The sequence below is a fragment of the Motacilla alba genome, chromosome 8 (genome assembly GCF_015832195.1).
Source record: "Motacilla alba alba isolate MOTALB_02 chromosome 8, Motacilla_alba_V1.0_pri, whole genome shotgun sequence".
NCBI lineage: Eukaryota > Metazoa > Chordata > Aves > Passeriformes > Motacillidae > Motacilla > Motacilla alba.
In genome coordinates this window covers 29,753,149-29,774,520 of record NC_052023.1, presented here as the reverse complement: position 1 = coordinate 29,774,520, position 21,372 = coordinate 29,753,149, and the positions used below count along the sequence as shown (strand labels likewise).

Below are 21,372 nucleotides of genomic sequence, written 5' to 3'. Positions count from 1 at the left end.
TCCAAACAAGAAATACCATCTCACACATTTAATCCCAACCTTGGCAGAAGAAAGAAACTAAAGAATGTGCAATATACAGCAACAAAGTTTATTGTGGAGATAATGCTTAATAACAAAATATTCCTTTTCCACTTTGGTGCCTCAGCAGACTTGGAGGAAGGCACCACTGCCTGCCTGCCTCAGGCTGCTTTTCAGTTTTCTCTGAACTCTTCCCTGAGGTCCCATTTCTTTTGTCCAAGCCAGCTCTAGGGACAGCACACTTCTGAAACCCTGAAATCCTCACCAGCCAGCCTGGAAACTCTGAATGTTCCACAAGTCTTGTGAGGAAACACCTCTGCTCTGTGAGGCGGCTCTGGCCCTGTGCTCCCATGGCTCAGTTTTCCCCCTCCCCACCCATGTGTGCCTCCCCCGTGCCTTTTCACATGTTCACCCCCAAAGCTGGGCGCCAGCATCTTCCACAGGAGCTGGAGCAACCCAGGAGTGGCTCACGACATGCTTGCAAGGCAAGTTTCAAGACTAGGCAGCCACGAAACAACTTGTCCTTTATTTTTCCTCATTTGTACAAATCGGAGCAGAGACTTTGGGCACACAGATGCGCCAGGGCACTCTCACAGCCACAAGGACAGAGGGTTTCCTCCCTCCACACTGAAGAGCTGCAGTGCCCGTCACCAAGCTGAGCCTCACAGCAGCCACACGAGATCAGTTTGCCCCTGAACCCTGCTGAGGAAGAGGTGGTGTAAAAAACAATATAACCCTGGTCACTGTCACTTCAGGGCAGACTCTAAGGCTGAACAGCTCAGCCAAGGCCCAAATACTGTCTCCTGTAGGACCAGTCTCAAATATTCAGTGGGTATCTAGGCACCAAATGCCCGTTAGTCCCAATGGATCATGCATCTAGGTGCATTTTAAGGATTTCTGTGACCTTTTCTCCCTCCCTTAGAATTTACCAGCCCTAGTTAGCATTAGCTGTCATTAACATTTCTGCGAGCCATTATTTCTCTGTTGGTTTTTCAACACAGGAGATGATTCCCTGGAGTAGCAAGGCAAAGATGTTGTGTGGGAAGGTCACACAGCTGCTTTTTCATGGCTGGCACAGAGGATGCATTCTCCCGTTGCATTTGCAAGTAAGGCAGCGCTTGGGTGTTTTGTTTGTTTGTGTTTTTTTTCCTCCTTTTAACATTATTGCAAAGTTATTTACGTGACAGTGTTTGTTATTCTACCTGAAGTAACAATCAAATCTGATTCAAAGGGAAGATGCACAATAAAGACGGGAAAAGGTCAGCTTGCTGAATAACATTAAAGACATTTGTCAGAGTCAAGGAGGACTCGATCCGCCGTTATCAACCCGCTTCAGACTTAATTCTGCTGAGGGAGGGGGAGAAAAGGTCTTTGTCAATTCTTGCTTTGGCTTTTTGGATCAATTCTCCCGGTGGGAAAGCGATGTGCAGCAAGAGGAAGCCGGCTCAATGACAACAGCAGAAGCCTCAGAGGCAGCGAGGCGCTCTGGAGGCAGGAACAGGGCTCTGCCTGCTGCCACAGAGTCACCCCACATCCCCCTGCCACCATCAGGGAGACACACAGCCTGTTTTCTGCTAGCAGACAGCAAAATCTCTGCCTTGGAATGGATTCCAAGTGCTCCAGTCCTTCATCCCAGGGATCCCTTCAGTCCTTCATCCCTTTAGCACTGGGCAGAAGCTGGGCTGTTTGCTTGGGACACCCCCCCTCCCTTACCTAAGCAAGCACTCAGCTCACACAGACACTTCAGATGCTTCTTGGGGCTTAAAAGAACCATCCTGACTCGGGCCATTATCAGCTTCAGAGAAAAGCAAATGCATTTTTCATCACCTGTGGTACCATAACACACAGTCCTCCCCAGCATCTGCAGCACAGACCTAGAAAGAATTTGCTTTTACGCCTCTTTAAATAACTAGGTAAACAACATTGCCTTTGAGGATTCCTCAGCTTGGAAAATAAGTCATTGCAGGGGATACTGGGCAGAGATCTATCACACCAGGACAGCTGAGCAGAAGAATGATTCTTCCTCCTTTTCCATTAACACAGAAAAGGGCATATTTTGAAAGTATCATGCAGAAGATTTAAACCAATAAGGAAAGACACCCAGGAGAGTTAACTGTTTGCTTTTATGCCAGACCTTTCAGAAACGCTGTCGCTGCTAAGCTTCTCCATTAGAGAGGCTCCAAGTTTCACAAGGACCCAGAGCAAGGCTTTCACACCAGGAGCTGCTGGTCAGTGCAAGCCCCACGGTGGGCTCGTGCCCCTGCCAAGGGGCAAATGTTTCAGGGCTGTGCCCAGGGGAGTCCCCTAGACCCCAGGATGGGATCGAAGGTCAAAGCCAGGATACCTGGAGGGTTTGTACCTCTGTCATCCCAGCAATGAGATACCAAAGAGGAAGTATGAATGCACAAAGGAGTGTTTGCTGGGGGAGATGGATGGATAAATGAAAATACCTACTGGAGAGCACAGCCAGGCTTTGCCAGGGCCTGATGACACAAACCAGGGTTAACAGGCTCGCTTCTACAGTGCCTGGCTACACTGTCCTGCCAAGGCTCTGACAAACCCCTTGGTCAAATCCAGCAGTGTTAAATTTCCATTTACCAAACAACAACTTTATCTATCTGTTACAAGTCGGAATAAAGCCCCCATCTAGAAAAGCAAGACAACAAAGACAAAAAGCCCACAAACAACAAAAAACTTTGACTTCCAGTCCCTTTCTGGGGTAAGTCTGCTAAGTCATCTGCCAGGAGAGCAGAAATGCATTCTCCTGCACCTGGGGAAAATCCTCCTCTCAGCTTCTCATTTTCAGGCTAGAGTGCTCAGAGAGGGATATAAGAAATGACTGTTAGCAGACTATCAGCTTGTGAGAGGAACAATTTTCATGGCTGAAAGGTGTGCAGGAAGAGCCAAGCCAAAGCATCCCTGACCCTGGGGTTAATTATTCGCTCAGCTGAATACGCTCAAACTTGTTTCAGTTCAAAGAAGCCAGGGAGGTTTGGACTGTGCAAATAGCCAAGTTTTGAAAGAAAATAATTAAATTAAATGACTTGCAGGAATATACTGATGGTCTTGTGTCCCACATCTCCCAGCAGAACCCAGAATGGTCTTGGGTTCACCGGGATGGAATTGCTTTACTCCAGGTATTTTCTCTCATCATTCGGGAGACGGACAAATGGCAGTGGGACAGGGCTAGGGAGGAGCTGCTCTGCAGCAGGGAAGCAGCTGTGGGACGGAGCAGGGTGGGCTGGGGAGACAGGAGTCAGTCCTGCACGCCAGCCCAGCCGTCCGCCCCCGCTGCGCGGGGCACAGGTGACATTTACCCAGGCCTGCAGCGTGTCCATCAGGTAATGCAAGGTGACAGCAGGGACGGGGACGCCCCGAGCACAGGGCACCAACCACGCTGGCCACATCCCCACGCCAGCTGGGGAAGGCCAGCTGGGACCTGAACCGAGCATCAGAGCTCGCTGCCGCTCTTCGCCACCCGCTCCACATTCATCGCTGGCTTATTTCTGATGCACAAGTGGGGCTGTTTGTCCTTCTTCCCTGCTTCCTTCTCCACATTAATGCCTGGACAGGTAGTTTCCTGTCCAAGTTCAGGGAAGCTTGATTTTGTATTTATTTCTCTCTGGAGGAGCAGGGGAAGGGAGGACAGGAGGATTGTGTGGATTTTCCAGTATCTCCACTGGACTGCCCAGACAAGCCAGTGCCTCCATCAACTCTCCACAAGCTGCCTTAAACAGAAGCACACACTCCAGCCTTCTCTTTGAAGGATGCAAAGCTTAAGAAGGAAGAACTTGGTTCTGCGTGCTTCACTGTTCCAAAGTGGCTCTGCAAATCACAGCATTGTTTGTGGCAGGGAGCAGCTGAAGTACACACACAGACACAAACACAGCGTCCATGCTGTTGCTTCAGCATTCAGAATAAGGGTCATATCCAATGCCAGCTTAAGCATCTCTGCTGACATAAAGAAAAATAATGAAGGAAGACCCTAAGAAACACTCAGTTCTCTGCATTTTGAAATTACTGCCCTTGAGGACATAAGCAACAGCATTACCCTCACCGACTGGCTACTGAAGCTGAGCAAGCACACAAAGCTTTGATACTCCACTTCCAACTGTTTTTCATGTTCACTTTAGCAAAATCCTAATCCAGGGATAGGAAACTTGCATGAATGGCCTCATAAATCAGGAGCAGAAGAACACCATCTACATCACAGCAGATGTGTAGGTGTCCAACAGACGCACCTGCAGAGCACAAAAGCTCCAGATCCACCACACCACCACACAATGCTAAACAGCCAGGTCTGGGCTAGCTAGCACAGTGAAAGTGAACCAAGGTGAGCTTGATAAAGGCCCTTTGGATGCACCTCTGTGCTCCAGGCACTTCACAGGTGAAGCTGAGGAAGGCGTGGAAACAAAGACTTCTTTTCTGCAAGAGCACACAAGTGACCCTAAATATCTCAGTGAAGGCAGTAGGAAGAGAAGGAACCAGGCTGCAACCAATAAAACTGTCTTGATTCTCACACAAATAATGACATCAAACATCAGCTTCAGCAGTTACACCTGAGCAGAAAGAAGAATCAAAATGCAGAGACCAGAAACATCCCAGCACTGTCTGTTTAACCACCACAGGCTGCAGGTTATGTTTTGGCCAATGCCCCTTCAGCTCTAACATCCAGCAAAGCCTTGAGAGAAATATCCATGTTCAACACCAGGGTCTGACCTCATGTAATGCCTAAAACAATCCTTGAAGATCCCTGGCAAGCCTAGAGATGATGATACCCTCAACATTCACAGTTTCCTTTTTAATATCAGAGAGAATCAAAAGCTGGTAGTCATCAAATAATGAAAACACACTTATGCTCCCATGGTTTCAGAGAAAAGGTTCACAAACATTTAAAGGTATGAGCTGCCCTGCCTGACACATGACTTTGCAGATACTTCATCCTCTGCAGATCAGAAAGCACCAAGAAGTGGGAAGAGACAGGCAGAGATGGCTGATTTCAGGAGAGGAGCACGAGTGTGCGTGGGAGGTGCAGCCTGGCAAACAGCTCGTCCTTGGGGACGACCTTGAAAGGGAAATACCTGTGAGAAACACTCCTGAAAGTGGCAGCAGTTACGGTAGCAGGATACCCACCATAACTGGAATCGAGCAAAGTTCTGCTGCTGTGACTGCAGAAGTTGTTTTTGTTTAATACACAGAAGATGAACCAAAAAACCCTTCCCTTTCTGGTGATATTTTTAACCATCCAAGCAAATTCCCATAGACAGTACAAACTGCCATGCTAATATCCCACAGAAAGGTTAGTGGGTTTGCCTTGCTTTTAAGGTCCAGTAACCTCTGTGTTTCCATCTTCCTGCTCAACTCCATGCCAATAAATAATGCAGCCTTCCCTGAGCACTAAAAATGAGGAGGAAAACTCTCAGAAGCTGTAGTGGCACATATGGGACCAGGGGTTTCTCCAACAGGGATCTACACAGGGCAGCAGAAAGTTTCCCTCAGCTCTCCAGGGGCTGGGAAGAGCTGCTTCCTCTCTTCTCTGGTAATGCTCCTGTGCCTCCCTTGCAAACAGGGGCCATCCAAACCCTGGCCACGAGAAGCTGTGTCATGTCCGAATGTCCTTGGACACACTAAGCTATTGACCCACTGTCCAATTTCAGTCAAATCAGGCCAAGACCTCAAAATAGCATCTGCTGCTGAGCCTGCACCAGGGAAAGACTCCTTTAGCAACTACACATCAAGTAATTAAAACAGAACTGCAAGCCAAATTTACTCACCCTAACAAGGTGTCACATCTCCCTGGTGACCACAGTAACACACAGGAGTTGGATAAAGCTCCTCATCTCCAAAAAAAAAAAAAGGAAAAAGTCGTTGAATTTGAGGCCTGAAGGGTTTTTACCATTATTGTTTGATCAGATTTCCCACTTGGCCAGCAGCCACCAGGAAAAAACATGTACATAGTCCTACAGTTGTCTTTGAATTTGTGGAGAGGCTACAGGTCCCCAGGAGAATGGATCCCACTGACTGCAGGACCTGTGGTTGCTCCAGGCAACTGAAGGCAGGTGTCTCCTGCTTTAAAAGAAGAATTTTCACAAAATTTAAAATTTCATTTTCCCAGATACTGGAGCTGTCCATTCATTGGATTTCCTCACACCTCTGCTGGGTCAAAGGGCTCTTTTCCATCCTCACATCCACAATTATAGGAATGGACACAGCAGGCCATGACATCCAGGGGAAAAAGCATCCTGCAGGTCACAAAACCTGGGACCATCACACGTGAAAAAGGTGCCAGCCAGCCAGGCAGCAGAGCCACTCCAGCACAATGTGGGTTTTCCTCTCCCTATCCCCTAAACGACCTGGCCTAACCCTGCTTTGCTTGGGAGAGCTGACAAGATTGCAGCCGGAGGTGGTGTGGCCACAGGCCAAGTTACATGAGTACTAATAAAAGAGACTTTGTGGAGGAGCCAAGTTAGGTCTTGTCCCCAACCAACGGTGCCAGAGAGTGCTCAGAGAGAGAGGACAGCCAGCACAGCATCTTTCCTTGCCCTGGGAGCTGGGCTTTGGGTGAAATGCATCCTTCTGGAGAATAAAAACACATTTTTAAGCTCTTTCTTTGCTCCTGTAGCCCAGCCTTAGCTGGGCTCCTGCTTTAGATGTCTAAGGGTGACTCATCTGAACATCTTCCCTGCTATTCTACAAACTCATCTGTGACACCTTGGAGTCTGATTGTCCTTTTCCCATCTCAAATCATGTGCTTGTGACCAAGTTGTGCACGTGTAACTCAGACAAATTTGGTGGTGCTATTCAGATGTTTAAGATCCAAGTGAGTGTTGCACACACCACCATAAACATGCACCTTATTTCTAACCTGAATGCAGATAAAATTAAGGTAAAGCAGATGCAACAGCTACCTGAAAGCGAGGAAAAAGATAGCAAATAGATGCCCTTTTTTTTTTGCCATTTTGCTGAAATTGAAGCCCAGAATTTCAGAGCTAAAGGAAATCTGAATGCAAGAAGAACAGCAGAACCTGCATCACCTTAACTTTGCCCTCCCGCAACACTGTGCAATGAATGCTACAAGCTGACAGCGAAGTGTGGACACTGCCCTGGCATCCTGGTGTTCCCCCTAATGCACATTCGGGAAGTGTTTCATGGCTTTTCCAAGGATGGGGGAGCAGTAAACACCCGGAACACACTGTGGGCCTGATGGAGATGCAGGCTGCCTGCACAGGCTTTGTGGTGAGGACCCAAGGCAGTGGAAGATCCCTTCCACCCGTGGTCATCACCATCCCTCCTCCTCCAAAGCCTGGCCGCCCGCTCACACAGGCACAAAGCTGTCTGGCCAAAACAGGCACTGCTTTCTCAGCCAGCCAGAATCCCCCTCTGCAGACCCAGCCACACAAGAAGAGGGAGCTGCCACATCACCAAGCTGCCACAGGGACATGGAAGCCCTCTGGCTTTGAGGGGAGCGTGGCCAGGAGTGGTAAACTCCATCCAGGGAGCACAAGACAGGACAGAGGGACTGTTTTAAAGCATCCCAAACAGAACTTGGCCAATGCTTTTGCATCTCTGCCAGGTATTCACATACAGAAAACACCTCTGTTTCTAATACCAAGTTGGAAGCAGGTTAAAACACCAGTTTAATACTTTAAATGGAAGTTAAACTCCCAAGATACTGAACTATTAGAGAGCAGTCCCTTCACCTTCATTGGTGGAACAGAAATCCCTCTGCTCCTATTACCAATCTCCTCTCCTAGAAATCTCCCAAAGGCTCTGCTGAGTGTTGTGACCCTTGAACCTACAAGGATCTCTGCCTGATTCCTATGAAGATCAGCTTGAATCTTTTAGTTTTAGTTCATTGCAAATTTTTAGTTCATTGCAAATTTGTAATAGAAATAAATTAAACAGACTTAAACACTTTCATTGTTTCATTCTTATTGCAGCAGTGGGAGAGAGTTCAGCTTGTCGTTGCTGGGTCCTTAGAACCACCAGTGAGCAACAGATTCTCCCAAGGAGCCATCCCCTTTCTGCAGAAACAGCCTAAAAAGGTATTTTGGAAAGTCGAGTGCTTGTGAAACTCGAGGATAACTTGATGCAATACCAATGACTTTTCTGGAGTTGGAGAATTACCAGAGGTGAGCATCTGGTCAAAAAGGGAGGGGAAAAAAACCCCACACATAGTGGGAACATCCCTTGTGCAATGCGATGTCTGCACAAACTGCTTCTCCAGCAGAGAAATAACAGGCTGATGCACACAGCCTGGGGGCCTCCAGAGCGAATCCTGGAGGCATTTCTCCACCTTGAAGGGCTGGGAGCAACTTAAAGAGCTTTCCAGAGGTACCAAGACTTTGCACACGCGCGCACTTTAAGTTCCATCAGTACTTTCAGCAGTCCATAGGTGGGTGCTCCCAGCCCCTCGCAGCCCAGCACTCCAACCTACAGCTCCTCAACCATTCCCCTTGGGTCAGGGCAAGGGGAATAACTTCAGATAAAACAAAAAGAGTAATCCCAAAGTCCATTTCCCAAGAGCAGCCGCGGTTCCTGCAGCCAGGGCTCGCTCCCGGTGGGCACAGGGGTGTCACAGCCCCGGCCCTTCGCCTCCTGGGCAGCCTCCCTTGGCTAACCTGACACAGCTCCACGCGATTATGGTGGGATCTGTGTCACAAGGGCAGGAGATAGCCCCACAAGGCAAGGAATTAGCCCTCTTGAGATTTGCTCGGGAGGCGTTTCAGGTTTGAAAAGTAATTTCTCCCCCCCCGCCGCCAAACAAGCTAATAAAAATTAAATCGGAAAGATGCTTACTTGGTTTGATGCGGTTCTTACAATGAAGAGATTCAAGCCACCCCACACAGACACAAACACGCATCTCCCAAATGATCCGCTAAACTTCAAAGGGGAGCGCAGCGGTTTGACCCAAGCCTGCAGAATTTCCAGGCAGCCTGGTGCTGGTGCGGCCGCGCAGAAGTTCACAGCACATAAAACCCCAGGACAGCTTCAACCACAAGCACACGGGCACTGCAGGTTACAGCCACATCCGAGCTGGGTTAAACACGTTTTTAAATTCCCTTTACACCCCCCGTGCCGCCACCGCGGGATCAGTTCCTCCCCCTAACCCAGAAGGCACGGCCCGCAAACGCAAGTAACATACTTACTGCCAAAGCCCGCAGGAAACTTAATGAAGTGAGGATAATTCCCATACATGTTTAATCTTCAGTTCATCGCCCGCCTTTCTCAACGCAAGTGCCTCCTCTCAACTTCAAAGCTGCCCGGAGCGCAGCGCAGCCCGCCGGGGTCGGGGCATGGCTCTGCAGGAGCGGGGGCTCTCGGAGGGCGCCGGGGCAGCTTCCTCCCGCCGCGGGCTCATCCTCGCCTCACGCCGGCAGCCGCCGGGGCCGCGCCATCCCCTCGCTGCCCCGCTCAGCGCCGGCTCCCGTGCTCGGCTGGCTCGGCTCCCTGCGAATTCCCGGCGCTCCGGGCACGCAGCATAATCGCCCGGCGGAGACGCCAATCAATGCTCGGCGGCTCCGGTATGGATCGGGAATTGGGAGGAGGGGGAGAGGTTGAGTTGTTCGGGGGAGGAGCATCGTGGGGAAGGAGGGGGTGATTTGCTGCTCCACCAGCGGAGGCTCGGCGCGGTGTGTTGGTTCCAGCGGCTCCGGCCGTGCGGAGGGTCTGTGCGGCCAGGGAAAGGAGAGCCCTCGCCAGGAGGAGTTGCACATCCACGCCCGCATCCCACACCAAATCCTGCCTCAGCTGCGCTGCCGAAATCACGGCACGGCCCTGTGCTGCTGGGCTGCAGGCACCGCTAGGAAAGGCAAGGCTGAGGACCAGCAGGACCTTCCTGGGGCTCGCAGAGCTGGCAGCTGAGCTCTCATCCCCAGCCCCACCCGAAGGAGTACAAAAGACACGCAAACCACACCAAAAGCCTCATGAACCACTTGCTAAAGCTGTGTAGGGTGAGAGGAGGTGGGACACAGGACAGAGCCCGGGGGCTCAATCCTTGCTGTATACAGTCTGTAAAGTTCACAGCAGAGCTTCAGACAGCCCCAAACCTATATCCACAACTTCATCTAATGCCCAGCCCTCCCGACAATGAAGTTCTGCGGGAAATGTGCGGGAATAAGCAGAAACAAGCAGCCAGCTGTGGCCGGGGCAGGGCCGCATGCGGTGCCCAGCGCTGCCCCCTCCAGTGCCTGGTGCTCTGGGTCAGGAACGGCCCCAGTTCCCTGACCGGCAAACCCCAGCCCAACTCCTGCGCTTCTGGGGAGAGCCAAGGGTACAGCACAGCCCACTGATTCTGGGGTCTGATCTGAGAAGCCTCAAATGAAGCCACCTCAAAGGAATGGAGGAGGGGGCAATTTTGCCGGAGGTCTGCATTAACATGTGTGCTGGAGGAGAAGGTGGCTTGCAGACCTGCCACTGACACCGCCACCAGCCACGTGGCAGAGACAGGGGCTAGCAAGGGGCTTTGCCTTCTCAGGGGACCATGGGGAGCATGGCATGCAGCAGCAAGACAAAAAGAGGGAAGAGCAGATTAGGATGTTTGGTGTCCTACAGGAGCCTTCTGGCACTTGGCTCCCTCCAGGTCACCCCAGGACCCATTTTGTCCTTTGGCACAAAAGATGCTGGAAGGCTGATTGAGGTGCAGTCAGCCCTGAGGTATCACATCTGCAGGAGAAGGAAAGGTTGCCCTTGTTAGCTCTTTCTTCCTTTGCTCTCAGACATTGCCACATCCATTTATCTCTAGCTAGACTTTAAGCAAGGGAAGGGGTTTTCCCTCTCCCTTATATTAACAGCCTTTCTTTTTAAAAGGTGATTTTATTTCCTCCAGTTTCCGCTCTGCATCTGCGTGTGAGGACTTGGTGATGTGCAGTACTGGGAGGACACCACGGCATGGATGCACAGCTCTTTAGGGCAGCAGGTACATCAGATCAGCTCCAGGACTTAGAGTTTACCTGGGAATGGGAACCTAACACTTGGGAGTGCATCTCCAAAGAGCAGAACAAATGAATAACCTGCCTGCTGTCAGGAGCAAGGAGGTTTGCAGGCAGTCGTGTCAGCATTCAGTATAGCCCGCTAGCTGTGGCGTAGGTTTACACACACCTTCTTTTTTTTTCCACAGTTAAAAAACAGAAAAAACCAACCAAGAGATCAGTATTCAGAGTAGGTTCTACTGAGGCAAAAAACCCATCAAGCAACTGCAGTCTTGCAGGGGGAATACAAACAGCAGAGATCACTCTTGTATTTTCTATCTGGCCACCTTTCACATCTCATTTGTTTTACTGCACAAACAATAATGGCACTGCAGAACTGTTTTTAGAGGAGAACAGGCAGCTGAGCACACATCCCTCTCACTGGCCACAAGTTTTGAGCTCTGGGGAAAGACCAAAGGGTTTGATGACCAGCACAAGAGCACAACAGAGCAGGATCTGACTGTGGGGTGCTGTGTCCTGTCCCTCTCCTGTTCAGCTGAGCTGGTGTCCTGCCCTGCCACCACCCCAAAATACAACAAGGCCATCCTCAGTGAATGTCCTCGGCTCAGGCCAGTCTTTCCAGTGCTCAGAGCTACATCCAGGTGCAGGAGATGTAGGCACAGCTCCTGTTCCAGTGGAGGCTGCCCCATGCTCCACCTTGTCTAATCCAAGTGGTGTCAATCCCAGCAACCACAAGGATTCCTAGCCTGTTGGCAAAGTTTGCTGCCTGCTCCAGGATAACACTGGCTTTGCCTCCACTGCTGTTCTTTAACAGCCACGCTGGGAATCCATGTTAGGAGCAGTAAGCAAAAGCCTGGCACCAGGCAGGGATACCTCAATGCCCTGCAGGCAGAAACCCAGGGCGCTGCTGAGGAACACGCTGCAAGGTGGCTTGATTCAATCTCCTGATAGAAAATTGGATTTCTCAGCAGGGCAAGTTTTTTTCCCTCTGTCACAAGACCAAACAAAATGTTTTTCAATCAAAAAAGCCTAGCAAACAACCTGCTTTCAAAAGTAGTGATTTTTCTCACACACACGCACACACACATACACTCTCTCAATAAGATCCAAAACTTCCACACCAAAGAGGAACTTTGTGCAGCCCACACACAACCTTCCAGAGGGATGTTTCTCTGATCCGGTGTCATGGGAAAGCTCTGGCATGCCTGTCAAGCACCCCTGCAGAGATGCAGTGTCCCTCGTGCCCCTGGTCCCCAGGTGCCCTCCAGCACTCGGGACTCAGATGCTGTTTCGACACAAATCCACTCTTGCCACACCGGTTTCGCTTCCACCTGCTCGAGTCACACCTCCCTGCCATGCCAGCCTGGCTTGTCCCTTGCCCTCAGGCTGGACAGGATGGTTAGTGCCCTTGCCAGGCAGGGGCAGAGGCAGCTGCGTGCCCTGGGAACCGGGAGGTGTGAGCAGCTTTGTGTTCTAAGCACCAGCCGTGCCGAGGTTTAGCAGTACCATTTATTCTTACCCACCACGAGGGATCTCAGCAGCTTTAATTCCATGCTAATGAAGTTTTAGTAGGGAATTATTTTTATTGATCTGCCCAGAGCAAAGAGCCTGATTTTAGACCAGCTCTGTCAGCACCCCCTTCCCCACAGCTCTTTTCTTTCTTTGGGAGAGGAAAGAAGACAAAACAGCTCTGAGCTCCTTAAAAAGGTTGGCAGTCCCAAGCAGTAAGTGGATTACTTTATTGATTTTTAGCAGATCTGGGTTAGTGAGTGCTTAGCACTGCAGAACACATGCACACTCGGAGCAACTTCAAGGAAACCCCTCCAGGCCCTTTCCTCAGGCAAGTCAAGTGGCAGGCAATTAATTTAGGAGACCACCATGGATTTTGGAGCGTGGAGAAGTTCCAGTCCCTGCACCCAAGTCAGTCTGTGACAGACAGACTCTAGGAGCCAGCCCAGCCTCTCTTAAGCAGTACTGAAGGACCTTACAGAGGCAGCCCCTCAGTTTCTTGTAGAATAGCACAATTCACAGCTTCAGAGTTTAAATGCTTTTCATTCTCCTGCCCATCCTCATGGTTGTGTAAAAGGAGAAGTCTGCCACTGTTAATTTAGGAAGGAAAGCCACAGCCATGCTGCACCCAGAGGGGATTCAGTGCTGCCAGGGGGCATCCAGCAGCCACACATGGGGGCATCTGTCAGAGCAGGGCTCCTGACAAAGCAGAACTGCTCAAGCCAACCGAGATGCTAACATCGTGTTGGGATCCCCAGCTCACTCACTCACTCACCTCCCAGGTAACTTTCCAAGGCCACTGTACTGCAGATAGATTTCTGGGTGTGCTGGAACAGCATCTCAAAGAACTCTTCCACCAGTACTGCTCCACCAAGCCTTTAGGGTGCTGGTCTCTGGAGCCTGACTGCATAAGGGCCTACAGGGGAATAATTTTATCCCACTTTGTGCCACAACCAGGAAAGCTGGAAAGTAAATATGGTCCCTTTTCCTTGAACTAGGAAAACCCCAAATATGTTCAAGAATTCCATCAAGCCCCACCCCATCTTTGTTTAAAGGCAAAGGCAGTCTATGTATATACTGATGCCATACATATGACCAAAAAAAAAAGGTTGCATCTCTTATAATCCCACAGCATTCATCTTCCTCCTGCCACACTGCTCGAGAGTGACAGAATTCCAGGGAAAACCCATTTCCTGTGGGGGGTGCTGGTGTTAGAGCTGGGCCTCCCTTCACATGGCTAATGAGGTGCAATAAGGGCTACCGGGCTGAGTGCCCCAAGCCAAAATGCCCATTCTCTTCCCTGCTGGCCTCTGAGGGTGACACAGACACCAGGTGACCTACTCTGGGCCAAACAGGAAGTCAGTGCCAGAGCAGGGACTTGAAACTGGATTTCTCCAGGCTGGCAAAGTGACTGAGCCAACCTGATGCATCTGTTGCACTGGTCCATGTCACTGGCCTGGGACAGGCACAAGTCACCAAAATCAAGTTGCCTCCCTGGCGATGGAGAGGAAGGGAGCTGCTGCATCAGCCCTTCCCCATCCATCCCTGCCCTTCCTCATGTCCAGCAATAACCACAGACACCAAGCTAATGAAATTAAGGCCAGAGCCCCACCGGGCTAATGCAATTACTGACAGCAGCACATTCAAGCAGCAGCACCACGAACACACCTGCAGGAGCACAGCCAGCCCTCTCCTTCTCCCCAGGCCTTCCCTCTCTCTCCCTGAGCCCCACAGCTACCACCCAGTGTGAGTGCCATCCCCAAGGTGTCAGGGCCAGGGCCATCATCCCCAGTGCCAGGCTGCTCCAGGGAGGGAGGGCACTGCCTACCTTGCAGAAAGCACCGTCCCATGCAGCCAAGTGCAGCCTCTGAGGGCAGATTTAAAGAAGCCTGTTTAAACCTTGGGAGACCTGCAATTAGCAGCACCCTAATGAGGCCCTGGACACTAATCAGCGGTGTCACCGAATCCTCTTACGCCTGCCTAAGCACCTCCAGCAGCTTTTCTGGTTGCTGAGCCCAGCTGCCCAATCCTGCAGGGAATTACCTCCTCAGACAGGCACCAGTGGTGGCACTTAGGTCTTTTGACACAGACAAAGGTAAAGCACTCCCAGGCATTTGTGCAAGGTGACAGAGATACCTGACATGGCCTCTGCCTAGCCCAGAAGGCACCTGGGCCAAGCCCACACTGGAGATGCACTGGAGTTGATGCCTTAGGATTTAGCTTTTCTATTTTTTTGATCCTCAACTGCTTTAGTGTATAACTCTAAAACCCCATAGCATCTCAGCTACTGTTCTCCCATTTTATTCAGACAAAACAATTCTTCTCTGGGCCTGAAACTCAAGGACACCTTATTGTCTCAGACACCGAGAGATGTAAACAACAATGAACTAGGGGAGCAAACTTGGGGTAAATTACTTCATTACCTGAAGCTGTAATTGGAGGATTAATCCCTGATATGGAAATGGACCAAACCTACAACTGTATGAAAAACTTGTGACCATTGTCCATCTTGGGTGTAGTCCCTCTCGAAGGCTTCTGGCTGCCCCGGGTGTGCCTGTTGAAGGCCCTCAATAAATACCCACTTTTACTCTCTTAATCTGGTCCAGCCTCTGTTCTGGGGGGCCACTCCAAGGCATCAGGTTAACATCGCTAAACCAGCAGAGATATTTCCATGCTGCCGCTCCCTGAGATGCAAAGAGCAGATTTAGGCCTGTCAGCTGCACCCATCAAGCCAAGGGGATGCTCCACGAGAGTTTGGAGCCCCCGAGTGAGGCTGGCAGGTGCCCCCGTGGCGCTGGCCGCGGCTCGCGGGGCGGCAGGCGCTCCCTCAGCGCGTCCGCTCTGCCTCCCGCTCCCTGCTCCAACAATGCACTCTTGAACATCATGAGGGCAGCAAAAACAACAGGTCCACTATACGGCCGAGATATCCTGAGGCAGAAAATCCATTGGGAGCCCAGCTAGAGAGAGTCGAGTCAATTAGACACTTTCTGGGGCGTCAAGCTGCCAACAATCCCGGCCTTTGTACCAGTGAAGAATCACTGCCTATGTGCTTCCCAGAGACTCCCCCTTGCCCGAGCAGAAAGGTCAGCAGCGTCATGGAAAAGCATGCAGCAAAGGATTCCTGGGAAGGTGGATCCAAAGAAGCGGCCATTTGGATCCTCTGGAAAATAATATTTTGTCAAAAGCGTGGGCTGCTTTGGGTTGGGCTTGCAGGGGAATGAGCAAGCCCGTGATGCAGGGGATTTGTGCTGCAGCACAAAGGGGCTTGGGCATGCATTGTATCCTGAAGCAGTGGTGGGGTCAAGAGGGTGGAAGCTCAGAGTTTGGGAGTTCACAGCTCCCTCCTTGCTTTCAGACAGGTCACTCCACGTTTTTACCTTTCCTGGAATAAAGATCAGAGAGACAAAAAAGGAACCACAGCATTCCAAGTGGGAGAGTCCCCCGTCCCTCACACTTGAAGGGAAGCACCTTATTTCTCTTGTCCATGGTACAGGACAGCCAACTGTGCTGTAAAACCAGGATTCCAGGCTGTATGAGCACTGAATGAAGCGAGGATTTCTTTGTGCAAGTGCTTAAGTCACTCAGATCCAAAAGCAGGTCTCTGACAAAAGGGCCTTGTGTCCAGAAGAGATTTTGCTGGACAAAGAACACTCAGCTCTTAAGTTCACCTTGACAAGTCATTTGGTGTTCAGCAAGGGATATGCAAAAGACAGGTGAAGAAAAGTTCACTTGATACCTTCTTGATACCTCCCTGCAAGCAAACTTTCCACTCAGAGCACCTGAGAACACACAGGTTGTCATTTGAACACAAGCCCATCTTTAACCCTGCTGTTCACATGTTTTGAAGTTGAGATTTTGGCAAAATGCCTGAAAACAGTTAGGTCATCTTCCTTCAAAGAAAACTACACCCTGACCAGGATTTCCTCATCTGCAGAAAAAAAAGAAAAAAAAAAAAAAAGAAAAAAAACAACCAACCAAACAAACAAACAAAAAACAAACAAACAAACAAACCAAAAAGCCAGGGTTCTCAGAGAAATCTTGAAAGACACAGCCCATGCAATTTCCCGATCTTCCCACAACAACCATTTTTCAGACAAAGCATCTCAACAGAAGATGTTCCTTGTCCAGGTTAACCCTCCATTATTGCTTGTAAGAACAAGTAGTTTAAAAAAATTAAAAAGGCAACCCTCAGTCACAAATAAATGCTGATTTAGAGGCTTCTTTGATGACCTAGAAACAAACAACCTAAATGAAACTTGGTCCCCATACCCATCTCTACAGAACTTCTGGAAAACTTTCAACCCCTTTTTTCTCCCCCTTGATCCTGCTTCATTCTTCATTCTCTTTTTGCTGGGCAACCCGGATTTCTGTGAGCAGACTTGTTGGCCAGAGGCTGAGCTGGTGACACACAAGGCATCTGCTGGACCTCGCAGGGCTCAGGGAAGGTCTTGTCACAGCAGTGCCATGCTCAGGGCCACCAAGGGCCCCCACCTGCATCCTCCCTGGCAGGTGGCACAGCCTGCTGTGCAGCTGGGGGGCTTTGCTTGCTGCTCTCATGCTGTGCACCCCCACGTTGATGCTTTTACATTTCCTCCTGCTTCAGCAAGTGCAAAACTCCGGAGACAACCTGTCAATCTCCATCACGTCCGGCTGCCTCGAACGGTCTATTTATACCTGACAGGCAAACATGGCTGTCCTGGAGTTCAAGGTAACAGGGGTTATTTCTGCTTGGAGTAGCTCCTTTCTCAGGGGAGGAAGGCTGGAGGCATCCAAGAGGAACAGCTTCACGTCAAGGGCAAGCTAGCACTGGTATCTTCATGGCTGAGGGCACAGCCATGGGTCCCCAAGGTGCCAGCCACAGCAGGCAGGCCCCAGAAGCCCAGAAGGTTGGTATCTATCATAAGACATCTAATCCCAGGTCCCTCTGGGTCCTGCCATGCGAGAGGAGAGCTCAGCAGGTACTTTTGGATTTCTGATTCGTGTTCTCTCCAAGAAAGGCCACAGCTTCAAGCTTGTTCACACTGGGTTTCTGCACTGAGCTCTGCCTGGATCAGGTGTGAGCCTCTGACTGCCCACTGTCAAATTAATGCCACAGTGAGGGCTCCAGCTTTCTCTGAATCACCCCTGTCTCTCCTCACGTGTCTCTAACACAGTCTGCTCTCTGGCAGCCAGCAGATCTGGTCCAGGATAAAGACTGCCTTATCAAATTGGCCCCATTACAATAATTTGAAAAGATCTGAGGAAGGAGAGGGCATTTATGCCAAATTAGCCCTGTAGGTCACATGGCCACAGAGCTTTAGATCTGGACCAAGGGCCCAAAAGTCACATCCACCAAATCACCACGGCACAGCTCCGGTCAGCACTTCTCAGGCAGCTGTCTTTGGAGTTTAGTCCTTGTTCCAGCCAATGAGGCATTTCCTGTTAGCCACAGTGGGAAGCTGCCTCTCTCACAGGATTCTGGAGCTCCTCAGGAACCAGACAACGCACCTGGATCTCACCTCCACTTCACTTCTGCAAGTGCACATTTAACCCCTTCTACAGTAGATTTCTTCCTGTCCACTGGATCTTCTGACGGCAGGGAATGAAATCAAATACCACTAAAACCCTAGTGTGTCCTCAAGGAGGGAGAGGCAGGTTTTTTAAGACTTTGCTGTCTCCTCTCATGCACAAAGATCTCCTGTTTCTGTAATGACACAGGTTTCCTGGGGATGGGTCTCCTAAACTCCACTCAGGAATTTCAGGCAAGCCCTGGAACAAGTTTCCACTGCTCCAAATACCCTGATCCAGCAACCCTGCCCCTGCAAGCCCCCAGCTCACACCTGTGATGCCTCTGAGTCATCAGGGAATAAAAACCCCACACCACAACCCCCAGCCAGTAAAGCAGAGCCCATCTTTGCCCAGAGATGCAGCCGTGTCCATGCTCTGGTGCAGATATACCCACACAGCCTCTCCACGAACACCAGACCTGGAGACATAGCCCAGGCATGGCAACTGGAAGAAATTAAGCACAACCCAAGCAATGAGGCATAAAATGATGTAGTTAAGATGAGCAAACCCAAAGAATCCCTTCATGAACTGGCAGTAAAAAAAAAAAAGGAGAAGGCGGATATAAAGAACTCAACCCTCACTGTCTCTGGTGAGGGAGGCCCAAAACTGGTGGCCCAAACCACTCCACTCTTGGGAGTTTGTGCCTGTCCTCTAAGCCATGCAGACATTTCCATTTCACAGAAAAGCAACAGGTTGATTTTGAGGCTATCTCTTTATAGGTGCAACCAATTCCAGCAGACTCTGCCAGCCCAGTCTGTTTGAGAGGCAGAGGACCAAGCTCCCCTTTGCCTTGCCCACACAGACGCACAACTCTCATCTGTCCCAGCAGCTGTCCTTCCCTCGGGACTCACCTTCTGGTGGCAGCCAAAGGGAGACAAACACCACATGAAACTCAACCAAGATGTTATCCAGCAAGAAAGGTTCCCCTGCAGAAGATGTTTAAATCCCTTCACAGCCCTGTGCAGCCCAGGGGTGGGTTGGGAGCCAGCTGCAGTGAGCATCCCTTTCCTCATCAATGCCCTCCATTGCCTTTTGTCTTCTATTCTCAAAAGCCACAAGATCCCCTGTACCAAATGGAAAACCCACCAGTATTTAAAGCCGTGGGAGCATGACAAAATTCCCCATGCCACGGAAAAAGGAACAGCCCAGGATCAAGGCAGGGACAGACCGCACCACACATGACAGCCCAACAGCAAGGAGCGAGCACTTGAGGAATTTGCAGGGATGTGGAATGACATTTGCTGTCAAATATCTGCTCTTTGCCCCCCAACCCCTTCTCAGTAAAAAGAGAGGGAGAAAAAAGAGCAGCAGCCACACATTTTGGCCCTGTCCTTGTGAGCCTCTGAGCAGAAGGAGAAGCCTCTACACAGCAGAGGCAGAGAAATGACCTGGGATGATGTGGGCATATTCAAGTATGGGCACTGCACTGATGTGCCCTGACTTAAGTCAGCTTATTAAAGCAAGCCCTGAAGATCAGCTTCTCCACAGAGCTGTCTCCTCTGCCAGCCAGACATATCCCAGCTGAAAAATCTGGAGCCCAGTCTCTTTTCAGGCCTTAAGTTTTCCAGACCAGCAGCACACCCTGAAAGGTTGAAATACTCAGCAGTCCCAGGGTCTGTCCTGATGGTTGCAAAGACTGGCACTTCCCATCAAATAGTTCCCAAGCACAGTCTGGGAGTCAGCACAGGCCAAGGGGTGTTCCCACCAGGAGCTCTGGACATTTAAGAGCCAAGCCATATCCACACAAATTATCCGCAGCTCATTTAAGTAATGAGGCTTTTAAATCACACCTATCTACTAAATCTGGCAGCCCTGGTACCTAAAATCCATGGCAGCAAGGACCCAACGCTTCAAGCACTCCATAGACTGTGCAAGATACACCCCTCTGTGCCCTGAGTATTTCCCTGAATCCCCCCAGGCATCTGTGCCCGGTGGGAAGCTTTCCAGAAAGGAAAGATCCCACAAGCAGAGCAGACCCAGGGAACACATTTACCTGCCATGCTTTGGCACACTTAACCTCTGACCCAGGACAACCAAGCAGCACAGGAAGAGGAGTATTGATGAACCCATGGTTAGGTGAAATGGAAGAGCTAAAAGAATCAAGGGCCTCAGGTGACTCCAGGAGATCCACCTCTCTGACAAGCAAAACAATCCCATTTGGAATGGCCAAGAGCAGCCCTGGTGCCTTTTCCTGGATGGAAACCAAGCAATCTGCATGGCCTGGTTCCCAGAACCCCAAGCAAGGAGACCCAAAAGCAGAATCTCAGTCAGTGTTCTCCACCTCTCCCACTCCTCTAGGAATTTGCACCCTTCTGTGCCTTCCCATCACCTTCAGGGAAGAATCTCCCAGAACCTCCCCCACCATCTGCAACCCTCCTTGGAGAAGAGCCTCGCTTGTATCCCTGATGAGCACCTTGCACAGCCACTCCCTCAGAGCAGCCACATTCCTGGCTTTTGCACAAGTCAGCAGTGAGAAAAAGGTCTTTTACTTCTGTCACCACCTGTGTGGCAGTGGATGGGGCCCAGGGCTGCCAGAGAGCAGCTGGGTGTGCTCTGCAGGGATGTCTGTGCAGATACCCTCACAGATTTGGTTGCAGCCTGTCCTGGAGCAACAATGCTATCAGTGATGGGAGAATCTGAGCAGCTCAGATTCTCAGCAGCTCAGAATCTCAGCAGCTCAGGCTGCTGGTGGGTACCTGCTGGAGGAAGGACTCACTCTGCTCCTGTCTTCCCTGAATGCATCCATCTTTTTCAGGATGGACAGACTGTCACCCTCATTTTTTCTGAAAAATCCCTTCGCCAGGATTTCTTCTCCTGGGAAGCTGAGACGCCTCGGAGAAAAATAAAAGCAATACAATCTCATTTGCTTCTCCCGTGTTTTGCTGCTTTGGAATGTGGTTGGAGAGTGTTTATCCAACAGGTGAATTGTTTTGACTTAATGACCAATCAGGGTCAGGCTGTGTCGGGACTCTGGAAGGAGTCACAAGTTTTCATTATCATTCTTTGTAGCCTTCTGCCTGGATCCTCTCTCTATTCTTTAGTATAGCATAATATAATATAATATAATATAATATAATATAATATAATATAATATAATATAATATAATATAATATAATATAATATAATATAATATAATATAATATAATATAATATAATATAATATAATATAATATAATATAATATAATATAATATAATATAATATAATATAATATAATATAATATAATATAATATAATATAATATAATATAATATAATATAATATAATATAATATAATATAATATAATATAATATAATATAATATAATATAATCCTTCTAAGAACATGGAGTCAGATTCATCATTTCCTCCTTCATCCTGGGGACCCA

At 49.7% G+C, this 21,372-nt stretch overlaps 1 protein-coding gene across 4 annotated transcripts in view; it reads right to left on the bottom strand.

The window, feature by feature from the left end:
- RXRG (retinoid X receptor gamma) overlaps window positions 1-21,372 on the bottom strand; it is a 38,601-nt gene that overhangs the window by 11,741 nt on the left and 5,488 nt on the right. Inside the window, exon 1 of one of the 4 annotated variants that reach the window (XM_038144675.1) lies at window positions 14,287-14,351. The exons of 1 other annotated variant lie outside the window; for it this stretch is intronic. In XM_038144675.1, coding sequence (XP_038000603.1) covers window positions 14,287-14,308 — 22 coding nt within the window. In that variant the 5' untranslated portion in view covers window positions 14,309-14,351. Of the gene's footprint in view, window positions 1-8,817; window positions 9,137-9,167; window positions 14,265-14,286; window positions 14,352-21,372 lie in introns of those variants that run through there. 2 more of the 4 variants (XM_038144674.1, XM_038144673.1) reach the window with 2 other exon arrangements.